The sequence below is a fragment of the Lissotriton vulgaris genome, chromosome 10 (assembly GCF_964263255.1).
Source record: "Lissotriton vulgaris chromosome 10, aLisVul1.2, whole genome shotgun sequence".
Taxonomy (NCBI): domain Eukaryota; kingdom Metazoa; phylum Chordata; class Amphibia; order Caudata; family Salamandridae; genus Lissotriton; species Lissotriton vulgaris.
Genome location: NC_141698.1, coordinates 40,444,234 through 40,462,671, shown reverse-complemented (window position 1 = coordinate 40,462,671; position 18,438 = coordinate 40,444,234). Strand labels below are relative to the sequence as shown.

Genomic DNA, 18,438 nt, shown 5'->3' with positions numbered 1-18,438 from the left:
AATGCCACGAGGCTTGAAAAAACACTGGTGTGAGAAAACAAGCTCCCCGCACCTCACAAGAGAAAAACCTCTTTCAAGTAATCGGTATACAGCAGATTCTTTGGGATTCACATGATGATTGGGGAACCCAGAGCAAGGACTGCCGAACCAAGCACCAAAAAGAGGACTATGATAGCAAAGGAAGCCTTTTAGAAGTTGAAATCTTATCAGCCATTTTGTAAGGGAACAGCTTACATTTTGTATCAGCGAAACTATCACACGCAAATGTGATTTCAAGACTCAAATTTACATATAAATTATTACTGTATTTTCAAAATGCAAGGTGGCCATTTATTGTTTGAAAACTGTGAACACTAAGAAATACTACTAATGAGGGGCACATTCTCTGTCTGCACAGACAAACAATAGCCAGGCCTTCCATCATTTTATGTGTCAAAAGAGAGGTTCATGCAACTGTGTCAGTGCTGCCGCTTCCTGTTGTTGCCTTCACATTCCAGAGATAGCTCAGCTGTAACAAACGGGCGACCAGAAGGAACCGTGTATGTGGAGGATCGGACTAACGCGTTTGGATTTTGAGACGCTGCAAGGGGGATTACGAACCAACCCAACAGGCAACTGCCTTAAGGTGACATCTTTCCAGGATTCGAAACGAGAACAGAGGAGGGACCTTCTGAATGCGATGAAAGAAAATTTCTGTTCATATATAAGAAGGGTTAATACCTGGGTCCTTACTGAACCAATACGTTCTCTCTAAATTTGAAAACTGTTGAAAAATAAAATTTCAAAGAAACGGGTTTGTCCCAGTCAGACAACCCAACTTAGAAAAAATACATACCTCTGGTGAGAAATTTGGACTGGAAACACTCTACGCCTTGATCTCGATTGCGCCCTGAAGAAGTTCTGGTGACAGAACGAAACGCGTTGGCTGGTGTTTAAAAATGGATTATTAAAAGCAGATTGAATTTCAATTATCACGATTCAGCGTTTTGCATAATGGGAATTGCTCAACGATTTACTAATCTCTTATGAACTGTAAAGACTCACTTTCGCAGCGGTGCTTTTTCATCTACTACAAAAATATAGACTTTCTTCCAAGTGTTTGGATATGCTCTTTGGGCAGTGAGCATGTAAAAATTGCACGCTAGTTTATTCAAAAATCAAATATTTTTTGGTGATATTTGGATTGGTGCTTGAGAATAGAGTGGTCCACTGTCCAAACCTTGTTGTATCACTAAGAAATACTACTAATGATGGGCACATTCTCTGTCTGCACAGGCAAACAATAGCCAGGCCTTCCATCATTTTATGTGCCAAAAGAGAGGTTCATGCAACTGTGTCAGTGCTGCCGCTTCCTGTTGTTGCCTTCACATTCCAGAGAGAGCTCAGCTGTAACAAACGGGCGACCAGAAGGAACAAATGAAATCGCCATGGGAGGAGCGAGCCACACAAAGGCAGGACAATTGCAGTAATAGACCAATAAGAAGCAAGCATTTCGAAATGCCACAAAAAAGAACCAATGGCAATTGATGGGCCTGCCAAAAAAGTACAAAAGAGATACATCATGTCTTGCAAACAGCGCATGCGCTGTCTAGGCTCGACCTAAAAATGAATGTGTTGGTATCAGCATGTCTACTGAGGGATCATGGTTATCTGGCTTGTAAAAAAATACTAAGGGTAAAAAGCATTCCACTGATTTGCCATATGGTTATGTGCCCTAATAAAGAACCTAATTCTTGTTGGAGTTATTCTGCAATTTTCTCCACTCTCCTTATAATTTTGTCTCTTCATACTATGAAATGAAAACAAAGATTGTGATGGGCTCACTGCCATTACTAAGAAGAAGGTGAAACTGGAGGAACATGTTTTTGGAGATGTTCAATAGTTTAGCAGTCTCTGTATGGAGGCCAATGTACTTATAGAGAACAACAGCTACCCTTCTATGGGAACAGTTTGATGCCTCAACAGCAATGCACTGTGTAGACATATTTATTATTCTGAATATTTATACCAGACTAAGTGCTTGATGAATTTATAAAAAATTAAAAAATATATTTTTTAAAACAGACATTTTGTTGGTAGTAAAAATGTTCTGATCAGGAGAATACTGCAGCTTGCACCACACATTGCCCCTGCCATGCTGCCAATGATAGTAACATCACAACTACTAATCATCACACCCCTGCAAGTGTGACAATATGGACTATTTTATGCCCCCAAAGTTATAAGAATGGTTTGGGCAGCAGGTAATAGTCATTTTTAATGCATATTGAATAAATACCTGTTGTTCTGGTCATCCCTAGATTAGCCAGACAGCACCACCTTGTGGCAGATTGTCACAGGCACCATTGTTGACAATTAAGTGCTGGTGACAAGAACCTAAAACCACCGGCTCAAATTAAGCACCACGGGGCATATTACCAACAAATAGCGATATTTATCGCTAAGTAGGGTTAGCGGCAATATTTTGGGGCATATTACCAACGAGTAGCGATATTTATCGCTAACTAGGCTTTGCAGAGATTTTTTTATCGCTAAGCATCGCCGGAAATTATCGCTGATATAACTTGCTATTAGCAACGTTTATCTCAGAAGTGATAAAAATCCTCACGCTAACTGGCAAATGAGAGATTATCGCTGGAAAACCAACGATAATCTCTCGAAGTTTGGCGTTAGCTTGATGATAGGGGCTCACAAACTTAGCCATGATATCCACCTTCCATAGGATATCATGGCTAAGTCAGGAAAATACCAGGTGTAAAAAAAGCAGTGCTAACCGCTGTTAGCGCTGCTTTTTATATCACTAACAGGGTAAGCGAAATCCTTGATAATAGGAGAAATGTCGCTTAACAACATTTCTCCTATTATTTTTCTCTGGAACGCCCCCTTTGCATCTCATTAGAGATGCAAGGGGAAGCGTAGAGAAAAAGGGTGCTAACATGCGAATTTGCGTGTTAGCACCCTGTTGCTGATAGGGAGATAATTTTATCTCCGCTTTCTTGGCTTTTAAAGCCAAAAAAGCAGAGATAAATCTCTTGATAATATGCCCCAATATTCGCCGCGCATCACCGGTTTTTATCGCTGAGATAACTTGCTATTAGCAAGGTTTATCTCAAAAGCGATAAAAATCCAGGTGACAGCAGCAAAATGCGTGAATATCGCTGAGAATACAGCGATATTCACGCATTAGCATCAAAATGCTCTTAGCCATGTTATCCACCTTCCATTGCATAACATGGCTAAGAACTGGTCTGGGCAGGTGTTAGTATTTGGAGATATTCGCGCTTAGCGTGAATATTTCCATCGCTACGCCTGCCTTGCTAATAGGCGATAGCGACATTAGCGACTGCTGTCAGTCGCTAACAGGCTGGGTACGCCCACTTTGCATGTCATTAGCGATAAATATTGCTGACATGCAAAGCGGGCCCCAAACCGCTCACTATCGCCTGCAAGCTGTCTCTAACTGCTGTTAGCGACAGCTTGTTAATAGGGCGATAGAATTTTTGCCGCTTAGCGATATTTGCCTTTCGCCCTCCTTGGTAATATGCCCCCACATCTCTTATCAAACATTAAAAATAGTCAAACATCTGTGATTTCAGAAGGGGTTAAAACCGCTTTGTAGGGGATGTGGTCTGCCCGGCAACCAAGATGGCCATGTAATACAGAGCTCAGAAGCCCTAATTCCATAATTCATCAATAACATGGCATAAGGTGTTACTGACTTTCACTGGACTGCACTATTAATCCAGACAGAGTGTGCGGATGAGGTGGCGGTGCAGGGAGAGGCACTTGCTCTACATGTGGGCCTAACGATCAAGTAAACTGCACCATCCACGGACTAGCCTCAGAGGACATGCCATGACAGGGACCAGTGGTGAGCCTGCCTACCATGTCGGCTGGTTATTGTAAGAGCGGATTCAACCTGTGCAAGTTGACGGGGGTTGCAGTGGTGGACATGGGGCCAAAACCTGTGGGAAGAGCAGTGAACTGGGCTGTATTGGAAAGGCTGAGGCTGAGGCTGCAGTTCTGTGGCTTATCCCTGAACAGGCGAGAGCCCCCACGGGGCCTGGTAGTTCGACATGTGCAGACACACCTGCCTGACCCAACCACAACAGGGGCTGCCGGTGGGCCTGAGGTAGCCCATGGTGTCACCTGCCTTGTCCAGTAGCCTGTATGCAGCAGCGATCTTCACCTGGAGTCACTCGGCCGCAACCTTCATGGTGGTCGAGGAGGACTAGAGCACTGTTCGTAGCATTATCGGAGTAAAGAAGCTGAAGCTATTGTGGTGGTCATACCGCAGCTCTGTTCTGAGGTTAGGAGACCACTTGAGTGCCTGGTAATACTACACCATGATAGGGCAATGTGAATGAATAGGTCCATTTGGCCAACCCACCAATGTATTTATTTAAGCGATTTATATAAGGTGCAAATACACTGGGGTGTCTCGGTGTAGCTCAGTGTTCAGTACAAAAGACCAAATCAGTATGTACAAGTAAGGCTTAGCATAAGGGGCAGTATTATATCTACTCCACATTTTCCCTGTTTCCACTAAGGCTCTTCTTACAAAAGGTGGACTGGGCGCAAACATTGCACCCTTTCAAGAAGAATGAGTGATCCCCAGGGCAGCAGCGAACTCATGCTGCCTGGAGGATGGGGGGGCACATTCAGAATAAAATATAGAGCAACTTCTTCAAAGCTGCTCCCTATTTCACAGTGCAGGCGGCATACCACATGCACTTTCAAGAGGGCAGAGATACCACTTGCAGGCAGGTTCAGTGAGTGACAGCAACCCTCTGCAGGGGAGGACTGGGGGGTCCATTGGAACTCCTTTCTTTCCTCCCAGAGGGATGTGTTCAGGAGGCGCACCAGAAGGGTGCCACTTTTGTGAGGTGCACTATCGGTACGCTGCCTAAAGGCATGTTTACCTCTGTGCCCATGTTAATACCACGATGTGGGCACAGAGGCAAAGTGACTCTCTCATTTGCATGATAGCGCTGGTGCTACATTTGTGCTAGCACTTTCAAAAATACAGAATAGGCTGCACATTTGTCTGCAGCCCCTTCTGCAATACCAGTGGGCCTTTCTAGTGCTGTGTTTATTCGGTCAGGCTTGGTGTTGCGTTGCAGGCATGCATTCTCTTTTTGTTGTACACACAGCCAAAAGCATGGGCAAATCAGACACTAAGCAAAGTAAGATGGTGTTCGATCACTGTAAGACACTGGAGCAGAGAGTGATTTCCCCTGAAACAGTTGCAGAATGTGGGAGAGGACCCTCTGGCTACCTCCTCTACCACAGACAGAATTTAAAGCTAGCCTCACTTTGATTGACTATAAACTTGATACCATGACTACATGGCTGTATGGATTAAGAGAGAGAATAGCTCGCCAGACCACACAACTGGAGGGGATAGAAAGGAAGATCTTGTCTTTGGTGACCAGATAAAAGCTAGAAAAGATGGAGAAGCTGGTCAATGCTATAGCTGAGAAAATTGAAGACCTCTCCCAGTATTATAGCATCAGTATTATGGGATTGACCCAGTGGAACAAAATGGGACATCTGGATCTTTCTGTAGAGATGCTGCTGCTGACACGTTTCGATAACGCTGCATTCCCAGATAGTTTTCTGGTGGAATGGGACTGAGGCCACCACTCAGCACCCTCCAAGCCCTGATAGCCAGGATACTCAATTTCCAAGACCGGGATGGCTGACCCATAGTAGGGTTCTTTGAAGTATCGGGGCTCAAACATCTCTTTATACCCGGATTTTACTTTGGTCGTAGTGCTTGGAATTTGTTGCACTAAAACAATGCCTTCATGCACACATCACCAACTATGTAATGCTCAACCCTGCCAGGCTTCACATCGAGTTGAGGGACAGAGTCCATGTTTTTTACTTTGGCACTGCAGGGTCCCAAGCAGTATGGCAGCTTTTTCAAGGCAGAGACCTGATGGAACTGGGCATGATGATGAGAACTGGCATGGCGTGCAGGGTGGGACTGATGTGGAGAGTACCCGGACGCAGAGGAGGTGCTGATGGAGCAGTCTGGTATAAATCGCTTTTCAGATAATAAGACATTGAAACTCCTCTCTTGAAACGTTAGAGGTCTGAACAATCCAGAAAAGATGAGCAGAATCATAGCATAATTAGATAATCATTAAATTGACCTGATAATGCAGCAGAAAAATCTTGCATCACTGTTGAGAGCAAATTATCTTGATGGTGGGACACATACTATACCTTTTGCATAATTCCTATTCCTGTGAAGTCTGTATCCTGATGCGCAGGGATGTGGACTATACAGACAATTTATGGACAGGTATGGCCGGTAAATAATTTAGGAGGGAACGTTATACAATAAAAAGTTGACTTTAGTCAACATGTACCATCTGAATATGGGTAACCCAGACTTAATTTGGGAAGTTTAAGCCATACTGAGGAGGACAGAGGCTGAGATACTGGTTTGTGGCGGGGGATTTTAATCTCACCCTTGACCCTATGGAATTGCAGAAAATATTTACTATGTTAAGCCTGATGGATCTATGGTGTCAGTGCAACCCCATGGGCGGTATTTTGCATTTTATTTGTAACCACAAAGTTCAGGCTCTCGGGTGGCAAACGTTACTTACCAACCACATACTTTGTTGGACCACTCACCAGTGCTCCTAAAACTTGTGCTCCCCCAACCCAGGTATGCAATGCGCAGTGGAGGTTCCTGGCTGAGGCATTAATCAGTCAGTGTGGAAATAAGAGGTCACTGAAGAATACTTCAAGGTTAAGAAGGGGCCAGTGGCTAGTGTGGCGACCCCCTGGGATGCATTTAAGGCCTATGATAGGGGCATAACAACCACCAAACATTCAGTCATTTTAGGTGGTATGCGTACACAGTGAGAGCACTTACAATCTGACCATAAAAAGTTAAAAAGCCAGCGCTTCATCATTCAGCCTGCTGCATTTCTCAAGGGAACTCCTAGCGCACTGTGGAAATACAGAGAACTGATGGACAGGAAGTGGTCTATTTGGGCAAGTATACCTGAGGTCGATAATACAGGGAGGGGGAGAGACTGAATAGATTGCTGGTTTGGTTGCCGAAGTGAGATTACCTACATACACACATATTAGAAACTTACTCGTGAGAACGACGCACTGGTTATGACTAGTGAAGCGATTGTGGGAGAATTGTGTCTTAATATGAACGCTTGAATACTGCATGCATTTTGTAGCAATCTGAGCATATTAAGGGCTAATTAAATGAGACGATTTACAAAAAAGGGGGTGGTGATGAACAGAGTGTCTGAGTTAAACAGACCACTCTTACCCAGTCCAAAGATCAGGGCTTGATCCATCACCGTTATTTATCTCACTGCCCCATCCCAGCTCAGAACCTGGCTATATGCAAATCAGTCTGTCCCTGGCCCAGTGCATCATGGGAACAGGGCAGACTAAACTACCAAGCCAATTCTTCACCAGAAAGGAGACAAGCTACCGGGGACCGGTTTCTGGCATTTCAGCCTTCTTCGGCCCGGCTTGCTTGAATCCTGATGGAGCAGTGAGAAAGGGACTCATGTCTGAGTATACCCTGCCACACCTATAGTGGCCAAAAACGATTTACAAAAAAGGGGGTGGTGATGAACAGAGTGTCTGAGTTAAACAGACCACTCTTACCCAGTCCAAAGATCAGGGCTTGATCCATCACCGTTATTTATCTCACTGCCCCATCCCAGCTCAGAACCTGGCTATATGCAAATCAGTCTGTCCCTGGCCCAGTGCATCATGGGAACAGGGCAGACTAAACTACCAAGCCAATTCTTCACCAGAAAGGAGACAAGCTACCGGGGACCGGTTTCTGGCATTTCAGCCTTCTTCGGCCCGGCTTGCTTGAATCCTGATGGAGCAGTGAGAAAGGGACTCATGTCTGAGTATACCCTGCCACACCTATAGTGGCCAAAAACGATTTACAAAAAAGGGGGTGGTGATGAACAGAGTGTCTGAGTTAAACAGACCACTCTTACCCAGTCCAAAGATCAGGGCTTGATCCATCACTGTTATTTATCTCACTGCCCCATCCCAGCTCAGAACCTGGCTATATGCAAATCAGTCTGTCCCTGGCCCAGTGCATCATGGGAACAGGGCAGACTAAACTACCAAGCCAATTCTTCACCAGAAAGGAGACAAGCTACCGGTTTCCTTCCCAGTGTAAGAATTGGCTTTTGTAGTTTGGTTTGCCCTGTTCCCTTCATGCACTGGGACAGGAACAGACTAATTTGCATACAGCCAGGTTCTGAAACTGGGATGGTGCAGTGAGCTAAAAAACGGTGGTGGATCTAGCCCTGATCTCTTGACTGGGTGAGAGCTTTCTGCTTAATTCAGAGACTCTGTCCCTCACCACCCCTTGTTGTAAATATTTTTGTCCACCCTAAGCGTGGAAGGGTATTCTCAGATGTGAGACCCTTGCTCATTGCACCATCAGGATTCAAGCAAACCGGGCCGAAGACGGCTGTAATGCCAGAAACCGGTCCCCGGGAGCTTGTTTCCTTCCCAGTGTAAGAATTGGCTTTTGTAGTTTGGTTTGCCCTGTTCCCATCATGCACTGGGACAGGAACAGACTAATTTGCATACAGCCAGGTTCTGAAACTGGGATGGTGCAGTGAGCTAAAAAACGGTGGTGGATCTAGCCCTGATCTCTTGACTGGGTGAGAGCTTTCTGCTTAATTCAGAGACTCTGTCCCTCACCACCCCTTGTTGTAAATATTTTTGTCCACCCTAAGCGTGGAAGGGTATTCTCAGATGTGAGACCCTTGCTCATTGCACCATCAGGATTCAAGCAAACCGGGCCGAAGACGGCTGTAATGCCAGAAACCGGCCCCCGGGAGCTTGTTTCCTTCCCAGTGTAAGAATTGGCTTTTGTAGTTTGGTTTGCCCTGTTCCCATCATGCACTGGGACAGGAACAGACTAATTTGCATACAGCCAGGTTCTGAAACTGGGATGGTGCAGTGAGCTAAAAAACGGTGGTGGATCTAGCCCTGATCTCTTGACTGGGTGAGAGCTTTCTGCTTAATTCAGAGACTCTGTCCCTCACCACCCCTTGTTGTAAATATTTTTGTCCACCCTAAGCGTGGAAGGGTATTCTCAGATGTGAGACCCTTGCTCATTGCACCATCAGGATTCAAGCAAACCGGGCCGAAGACGGCTGTAATGCCAGAAACCGGTCCCCGGGAGCTTGTTTCCTTCCCAGTGTAAGAATTGGCTTTTGTAGTTTGGTTTGCCCTGTTCCCATCATGCACTGGGACAGGAACAGACTAATTTGCATACAGCCAGGTTCTGAAACTGGGATGGTGCAGTGAGCTAAAAAACGGTGGTGGATCTAGCCCTGATCTCTTGACTGGGTGAGAGCTTTCTGCTTAATTCAGAGACTCTGTCCCTCACCACCCCTTGTTGTAAATATTTTTGTCCACCCTAAGCGTGGAAGGGTATTCTCAGATGTGAGACCCTTGCTCATTGCACCATCAGGATTCAAGCAAACCGGGCCGAAGACGGCTGTAATGCCAGAAACCGGTCCCCGGGAGCTTGTTTCCTTCCCAGTGTAAGAATTGGCTTTTGTAGTTTGGTTTGCCCTGTTCCCATCATGCACTGGGACAGGAACAGACTAATTTGCATACAGCCAGGTTCTGAAACTGGGATGGTGCAGTGAGCTAAAAAACGGTGGTGGATCTAGCCCTGATCTCTTGACTGGGTGAGAGCTTTCTGCTTAATTCAGAGACTCTGTCCCTCACCACCCCTTGTTGTAAATATTTTTGTCCACCCTAAGCGTGGAAGGGTATTCTCAGATGTGAGACCCTTGCTCATTGCACCATCAGGATTCAAGCAAACCGGGCCGAAGACGGCTGTAATGCCAGAAACCGGTCCCCGGGAGCTTGTTTCCTTCCCAGTGTAAGAATTGGCTTTTGTAGTTTGGTTTGCCCTGTTCCCATCATGCACTGGGACAGGAACAGACTAATTTGCATACAGCCAGGTTCTGTAACTGGGATGGTGCAGTGAGCTAAAAAACGGTGGTGGATCTAGCCCTGATCTCTTGACTGGGTGAGAGCTTTCTGCTTAATTCAGAGACTCTGTCCCTCACCACCCCTTGTTGTAAATATTTTTGTCCACCCTAAGCGTGGAAGGGTATTCTCAGATGTGAGACCCTTGCTCATTGCACCATCAGGATTCAAGCAAACCGGGCCGAAGACGGCTGTAATGCCAGAAACCGGTCCCCGGGAGCTTGTTTCCTTCCCAGTGTAAGAATTGGCTTTTGTAGTTTGGTTTGCCCTGTTCCCATCATGCACTGGGACAGGAACAGACTAATTTGCATACAGCCAGGTTCTGAAACTGGGATGGTGCAGTGAGCTAAAAAACGGTGGTGGATCTAGCCCTGATCTCTTGACTGGGTGAGAGCTTTCTGCTTAATTCAGAGACTCTGTCCCTCACCACCCCTTGTTGTAAATATTTTTGTCCACCCTAAGCGTGGAAGGGTATTCTCAGATGTGAGACCCTTGCTCATTGCACCATCAGGATTCAAGCAAACCGGGCCGAAGACGGCTGTAATGCCAGAAACCGGTCCCCGGGAGCTTGTTTCCTTCCCAGTGTAAGAATTGGCTTTTGTAGTTTGGTTTGCCCTGTTCCCATCATGCACTGGGACAGGAACACACTAATTTGCATACAGCCAGGTTCTGAAACTGGGATGGTGCAGTGAGCTAAAAAACAGTGGTGGATCTAGCCCTGATCTCTTGACTGGGTGAGAGCTTTCTGCTTAATTCAGAGACTCTGTCCCTCACCACCCCTTGTTGTAAATATTTTTGTCCACCCTAAGCGTGGAAGGGTATTCTCAGATGTGAGACCCTTGCTCATTGCACCATTAGGATTCAAGCAAACCGGGCCGAAGACGGCTGTAATGCCAGAAACCGGTCCCCGGGAGCTTGTTTCCTTCCCAGTGTAAGAATTGGCTTTTGTAGTTTGGTTTGCCCTGTTCCCATCATGCACTGGGACAGGAACAGACTAATTTGCATACAACCAGGTTCTGAAACTGGGATGGTGCAGTGAGCTAAAAAACGGTGGTGGATCTAGCCCTGATCTCTTGACTGGGTGAGAGCTTTCTGCTTAATTCAGAGACTCTGTCCCTCACCACCCCTTGTTGTAAATATTTTTGTCCACCCTAAGCGTGGAAGGGTATTCTCAGATGTGAGACCCTTGCTCATTGCACCATCAGGATTCAAGCAAACCGGGCCGAAGACGGCTGTAATGCCAGAAACCGGTCCCCGGGAGCTTGTTTCCTTCCCAGTGTAAGAATTGGCTTTTGTAGTTTGGTTTGCCCTGTTCCCATCATGCACTGGGACAGGAACAGACTAATTTGCATACAGCCAGGCTCTGAAACTGGGATGGTGCAGTGAGCTAAAAAACGGTGGTGGATCTAGCCCTGATCTCTTGACTGGGTGAGAGCTTTCTGCTTAATTCAGAGACTCTGTCCCTCACCACCCCTTGTTGTAAATATTTTTGTCCACCCTAAGCGTGGAAGGGTATTCTCAGATGTGAGACCCTTGCTCATTGCACCATCAGGATTCAAGCAAACCGGGCCGAAGACGGCTGTAATGCCAGAAACCGGTCCCCGGGAGCTTGTTTCCTTCCCAGTGTAAGAATTGGCTTTTGTAGTTTGGTTTGCCCTGTTCCCATCATGCACTGGGACAGGAACAGACTAATTTGCATACAGCCAGGTTCTGAAACTGGGATGGTGCAGTGAGCTAAAAAACGGTGGTGGATCTAGCCCTGATCTCTTGACTGGGTGAGAGCTTTCTGCTTAATTCAGAGACTCTGTCCCTCACCACCCCTTGTTGTAAATATTTTTGTCCACCCTAAGCGTGGAAGGGTATTCTCAGATGTGAGACCCTTGCTCATTGCACCATCAGGATTCAAGCAAACCGGGCCGAAGACGGCTGTAATGCCAGAAACCGGTCCCCGGGAGCTGGTTTCCTTCCCAGTGTAAGAATTGGCTTTTGTGGTTTGGTTTGCCCTGTTCCCATCATGCACTGGGACAGGAACAGACTAATTTGCATACAGCCAGGTTCTGAAACTGGGATGGTGCAGTGAGCTAAAAAACGGTGGTGGATCTAGCCCTGATCTCTTGACTGGGTGAGAGCTTTCTGCTTAATTCAGAGACTCTGTCCCTCACCACCCCTTGTTGTAAATATTTTTGTCCACCCTAAGCGTGGAAGGGTATTCTCAGATGTGAGACCCTTGCTCATTGCACCATCAGGATTCAAGCAAACCGGGCCGAAGACGGCTGTAATGCCAGAAACCGGTCCCCGGGAGCTTGTTTCCTTCCCAGTGTAAGAATTGGCTTTTGTAGTTTGGTTTGCCCTGTTCCCATCATGCACTGGGACAGGAACAGACTAATTTGCATACAGCCAGGTTCTGAAACTGGGATGGTGCAGTGAGCTAAAAAACGGTGGTGGATCTAGCCCTGATCTCTTGACTGGGTGAGAGCTTTCTGCTTAATTCAGAGACTCTGTCCCTCACCACCCCTTGTTGTAAATATTTTTGTCCACCCTAAGCGTGGAAGGGTATTCTCAGATGTGAGACCCTTGCTCATTGCACCATCAGGATTCAAGCAAACCGGGCCGAAGACGGCTGTAATGCCAGAAACCGGTCCCCGGGAGCTTGTTTCCTTCCCAGTGTAAGAATTGGCTTTTGTAGTTTGGTTTGCCCTGTTCCCATCATGCACTGGGACAGGAACAGACTAATTTGCATACAGCCAGGTTCTGAAACTGGGATGGTGCAGTGAGCTAAAAAACGGTGGTGGATCTAGCCCTGATCTCTTGACTGGGTGAGAGCTTTCTGCTTAATTCAGAGACTCTGTCCCTCACCACCCCTTGTTGTAAATAATTAAATGAGACAGCACTAGTTTGGCTGGATATATGTCATAATTTGTTCTTGAATGTGTCCATCACAGTCGAGGAAGTTCCTGAAGCTATTTAAAAGTTTGAGGAAGGCAGGGTTGCCAGCTGAAGTTTGCGAGTGAGGCATATGAGGAGGCATACATGATGGGAAAGCTACCAGCCATGATGCATGCAGCTATTATTACAGTTTTGCTAGCAGGGCAAACATTTGAGCAGGTATGCTTCATGCATACCCATGTGATTGTTAAATGTGGACATTAGGAGTTATTTACTAAATTGTCAATTCGCCTCTTCCTATCGATTGAAGAACTGATGTCCCTTACAAAGTCTAATTTCATGGCACACATTTTGACTGCAAACAGCCCTCAAATGGTTAGCTCGATCTTCCACCAACTGAATCCTAGAAAGGGGGCTGCTCTGGCCCTGCTGGATGCAGAGAAAGTGTTCAACTTTTTGAAGTGGTCTTTTCTGGAAGCTTCATTGGTGTGATATGGTATATCTGGTTACTACTTAAACCTGCTGATGCTTCTTTATACACATTCTGTAATGGTTTAACCCCTGACGTGTTCTTGATTTTCAGGGGTTTGAGTCAAGGCTGCCCGCTTTCCACTTGGCTTTTTGTCTTGGTCATAGATCTTCTGGCCCAGTATCTGCCGGAATGCCAGATGCACAGAGGTTTTATTTCTTTGCAGGTGGGTTGCTGCATTTGATGTCTGCTCATGATATCTTGTTGCTTGTTTGTGACCTTGGCAGGAACCTACCAACTCTAATCAGAAACTGGAGATAACATTTCCAGTCCACTGGGTTGATGACTTGGTTTGGTATCTTGGAATGATACTACACAGGGAGCCTGAGGAGTTGATCTGGTTGAATCCTGGCCTGGTTATCAACTCAATCAACAGGTAGAGTCCTGGATTAAACTTCAGCTTTCTTTTCCGGGTCGCAAAGAGATAGTGAAGATGATTATACTTGCTAATTTTCTTTATCTTTTTATGAATACCCCAATCCCTTGACATAAACCAATATTTCACATACTCAAGGCACAACTCACCAGACTACACTAGGCAGGGAGGCAACCTAAAATAATCTGGGGGAAACTGATATTGTCATTTAAGAGGCATGAGTTGAGGTCTTGGATCTCAAACTGCAACACCCCCACCTCTAGTCCAAAGGATATATGGGAACCTCTTCAGGCACACTTTGGAAGAGAAAAAGAAGTGAATGATGGATTACAAGAGGGAATCCTCTCCTGGTTCAGGAGAATCAGATGGGCAGATACTTGATGTAAATGATGTAGGATATAAAAAGACTTGCAGAGACTCAGAAGTCGTGAATGGTCAGATACCCCCCATAGTGTTACTTATAAAACAGTTTGAAAAGTGAGGGAATAAGGTAATAATGCGGCTCTGTTCGCATTTTGATACATACTGTATTCACTGTATATGCTGATTTTTATATTTTGCCCGAAGAGTTCCCAAAAAAACAGATAGGAAAAGCACTTTTTAGGTAATATTTTTGAAGCATATTTTTACTTTTTTATCATTGCACTACCAGGTCCATCTGACTATTGTCCCAAACGGACTATGTAAATGTAGTAGTGTCAATGTAGGCTTTCCCAAATCTGGGACTGACAGACTTCCATGACTCCAAACCACTGCTGCCAGGCGTCTGCTGGGGTGTAGCTGGTTCGAGGGCATACCTTGTGTTTGCTCAGGCTGCCTGTTGCTACGGGGTTCATCTAATTAAAAAAAAGGGGGACAACAGTAAATATCTAGTAATAGTCACTATTATTCTTCCCATTGAGATTGTCTGGCTCCATGAATTGGTGATCCCTAAGAACAAATGACTGTGCATATGAGTCCAAACACTTAGATTATAGAATAACTTGATTGTTCAGCTGAAAGGATTTTTGGAAAATGTGACATGTCAAAAGACCATATATGGACCCTGTTTTCCATGTACCCAAAAGCAGTCATTTTGGTAGCTCAGTAGCATCAATTAATTTCGTAGGTGAAAGTTGGGTTTTCCCATAACAGAATAACATAACATAACCAGGCATATCATGGCATACAGTGCGATAACTTTATGTACTCTAACATAACATATCATGCAGTAAAATAATATATAAAATTGCTAGCTTTGCTAGAATAGTGCGGCTTTGAAGACTCAGTCGAGGTAGAAATAGGTGAGTCACACAAGGATTAGATTCAGATTTAATCCACTGTATTCTCAAATGTGAGGGAGTAACATATATTTGATTACCATTCAGAACAATGTCCCCTATCTTGTGACTCCTAGTTCATATTGAATGCTCCTGTATGAAATAAGCTTCCTGGACAGTCACAGCTCCCTACACCCTGATATTCACAGATATAATCCCAAGCTGAAATTATTAAACAATGCAGTATACTTTGGGTTTCTTTGATTCGATTAGTTGGTATAAACAGCAGGCATTTCAGATACAACAAACTGGACTACGTTTGTGTGTGCTGCAAAATGTATGAAGCCACATCAGTATATCACAACAGATACATTTGCATTTTGACATCAATATATACTGGTGTGTGATGTTACATAGTTCACATTCTGCAGGACATGCGCCTGGACTGTACCACCTTTTGGAGAGCTCTTTTTATGTCCTTGTTCCTGAGGCTGTAGATAAAAGGATTTGCCATTGGAATAAAGATAGAATAAACTACACTTACAACGCGTTCATATTCCAGAGCAAAATTGGTTGATGGTCTGAAGTACATGATGACAATACTGCTGTAGAATAATGCCACCAGAGTGAAGTGTGATGAACATGTGGAGAAAGTTTTGCCTCTCCCATTCGTTGACCTGATCTTAAGGATGGCAGAGATAATTCCAACATAAGATGCTATAATGAACAGAAAAGGGCCGAGAAGCATGATTCCGCCCTCTATAAATATAACCAACTCATTAACGTAGGTACTGGAACAGGAGAGTTTAAGTAAGGGAGGCACATCACAGAAGAAGTGGTGAATCTGGTTGGATCCACAGAAAGACAGTTGTGAAGTCATTAGCGTGTGCAATAATGCATGTGCCGCGGTGATCACCCATGAAGAAGCCACAAGTTGCATACAGACTCTCTTGTTTACCTTTGTGGTGTACTGCAAAGGGTGGCAAATGGCCACATACCGGTCATAAGCCATTGATGCCAGGAGGAAAAACTCCATATTTTCAATATGAAGAAAGAAATACAACTGTGTAAAGCAGGCAGAGAAGGATATACTTTTTCTGTCAGACATAAGATTGGCCAGGAGTTTTGGAACAGTGATGGTCAGAACACATATGTCAACAAATGAGAAATGGCTGAGAAAAAAATACATTGGGCTATCCAATTCATGATCTATCTTTATCAGGGTTATTATAGTCACATCTGCAAGCAATGTTATGATGTATGTAAACAGAAACAACATAAAAAGTATCTTCTGATGCTCTAGATGGTCAGAGAGGCCCAAGAGAATGAACTCTGTAGTGTGGTTTCTATTCTTCATCTCTTTTATTGATTTATCCTGCGGAAAAAAACATGATGTCAGACATTAGAGCATACCTGTCTCAGACTAAGCTGTACCATATGTGAACACAATTTATATTGACTGAGAACCACCTGCACACCTTAATTGGACCAACCAATGCCTAATGCAAATCACCTCAGAGTTTGGAAGGAACTCATTGCTATAGGAGGAGTTACGATCGACATTTCTGAAGAAGCTGTTACAATGTACCACCCAGTCACCCAACAAGGCAGTCAAATGAGTATAGAGTGCCAGCATGAGGATAAGAACATGTGTTTGTCTTCCCAGTAGACAAAGCCAGCTGCTGTATGGCACATAATTATGTGCATGCCCAGTTTAAAGGTGCTGTAGCTAAAGGTAGGATTCCTTTCAAATGCAAATGAAAGAATTGCTTAGCCCATCCGCATCAAGGTCAACAGAAAGGCACAACATATCGCCTGATTAGGAGTCAGTAGGAATGGAATCCCCAGGTTGGATACCGCTCTGCCTGATCACAAATGGCCTGTTGTTCTCACATCCGTCCAGTAAAATCCCTTTGGGTGCAGGTCCTATTGTATCCAGACCCATATTGCTACCTCGCCTGACCCTCAGCCACGACATGAAGGACGCATGTAATGTTTCTCTATACCAGACTACAGTCTTCATGTATTCCTACACCTCCCAACCATACTCCCTAACCCCTCCTCTGAGTCCCCCACTCATATTTGCCATCTGCTCAGAGCAGGTGGTAAATTTGGATGCTAATCCCAATTGAAAATGGAATACTGTGTGAAATTTTACTGGGTATTAATGGGGTTGCATGGTCATTCCGTATTCCATGGGGATAAACTCATAATTGTAGAGGACTGGCAGATGTTACTGGACTGTACTGGTTATCAAGAGTAGAATTACCACCCCGCCAGTACCATGTACTTGTAACTGGAGCACTAGAGATTAATCTTAACTGATGGACAGTAATGAGTTTGTACATGATTTTGGGGCCCAAATCCTTCTTGTTATTTAAATTTGCTAATCAGGGCTTGAGAAAAGTCGTAATATGTCTTCCACCAAGGTGGACTAAAGGGCTATGTCATAAATATACACACTTGCAGATTGAACTGACACCCATCAATCAGTCAGTCAAAATACTTTTCTTCCGCAATAAAGCCATTTAAAGACAGAGACATCAATAATAAATTACAAAAAAAACACATCAAAAAGATATGCAGTACAGTGTGAAAAAAATGCATGAACAGTGTACCTGCTACCCATTCATGAAAGCGCACCTAAATAGTGTCAAATCAATGGTGGACCTTTTGCCAAGAACATTGCCACCGCCTCATCCAGCCACTTTGCTTTGTCTAAGAAGGCGCAAACCTCAGAGTGGCGAGTCTTCATGCAGGAAGGCCCTTCACCAGCACCCACTGATGAGAGTCAATGCTCAGTTGGTTAAAAGGTTGCTTACTTATATATTGTGGTATTTAATACAGTTATTTATAATGTTTTAGGTGTAATGGTAATTTTTTACTTGAATATTTGTTTTGGTATGTTTCTAATATTCTTTATTTGGTTCGGTCTTTTTGAGGCTCTGGATTACTTTGGGGGTGGGGTGAGTGGTATTTTAGTTAAATATGTCTTTAAAATAATGTAAGTGTGTTATTTTTTAGATTACATTTGAAATATGTTTACATTGGTTCCAAGAATGAAGTTTCTTTACTTTGAGTTATATAACTGAGAGGCATCATTTTATGTTATGTTATGCTATGCTCTGTTACGTTACGTTATAATATGTTGTGTTATATGTATTATTAAAAAAGTGCATCATTCATCCAAGGGTATATTGGAGGTAGCAGATCATAGGAGTAGCATGTGGGAAAGTGACCAGCATAAAAGCAGTTACTTGAATGTCTGCCTAAAAGCCATGACTTTAATGCTTTCCTGAAGAGAGCCAATTCAGTGATAGCACATGTTTATAGGAACAGCATTCCACTCCTTA

At 44.4% G+C, this 18,438-nt stretch overlaps 1 protein-coding gene across 1 annotated transcript in view; it reads right to left on the bottom strand.

Annotated features, from left to right (window-relative positions):
• LOC147684481 (olfactory receptor 1f45-like) overlaps window positions 1–16,442 on the bottom strand; it is a 50,057-nt gene extending 33,615 nt beyond the window's left edge. The window contains exons 1-2 of the mRNA XM_086939650.1: window positions 15,540–16,442; window positions 7,028–7,097 (exon numbers count right to left, since the gene is read on the bottom strand). Coding sequence (XP_086795776.1) covers window positions 7,028–7,097; window positions 15,540–16,442 — 973 coding nt within the window. The remainder of the gene's footprint in view (window positions 1–7,027; window positions 7,098–15,539) is intronic.
• Between the last annotated feature and the right edge of the window lie 1,996 nt (window positions 16,443–18,438).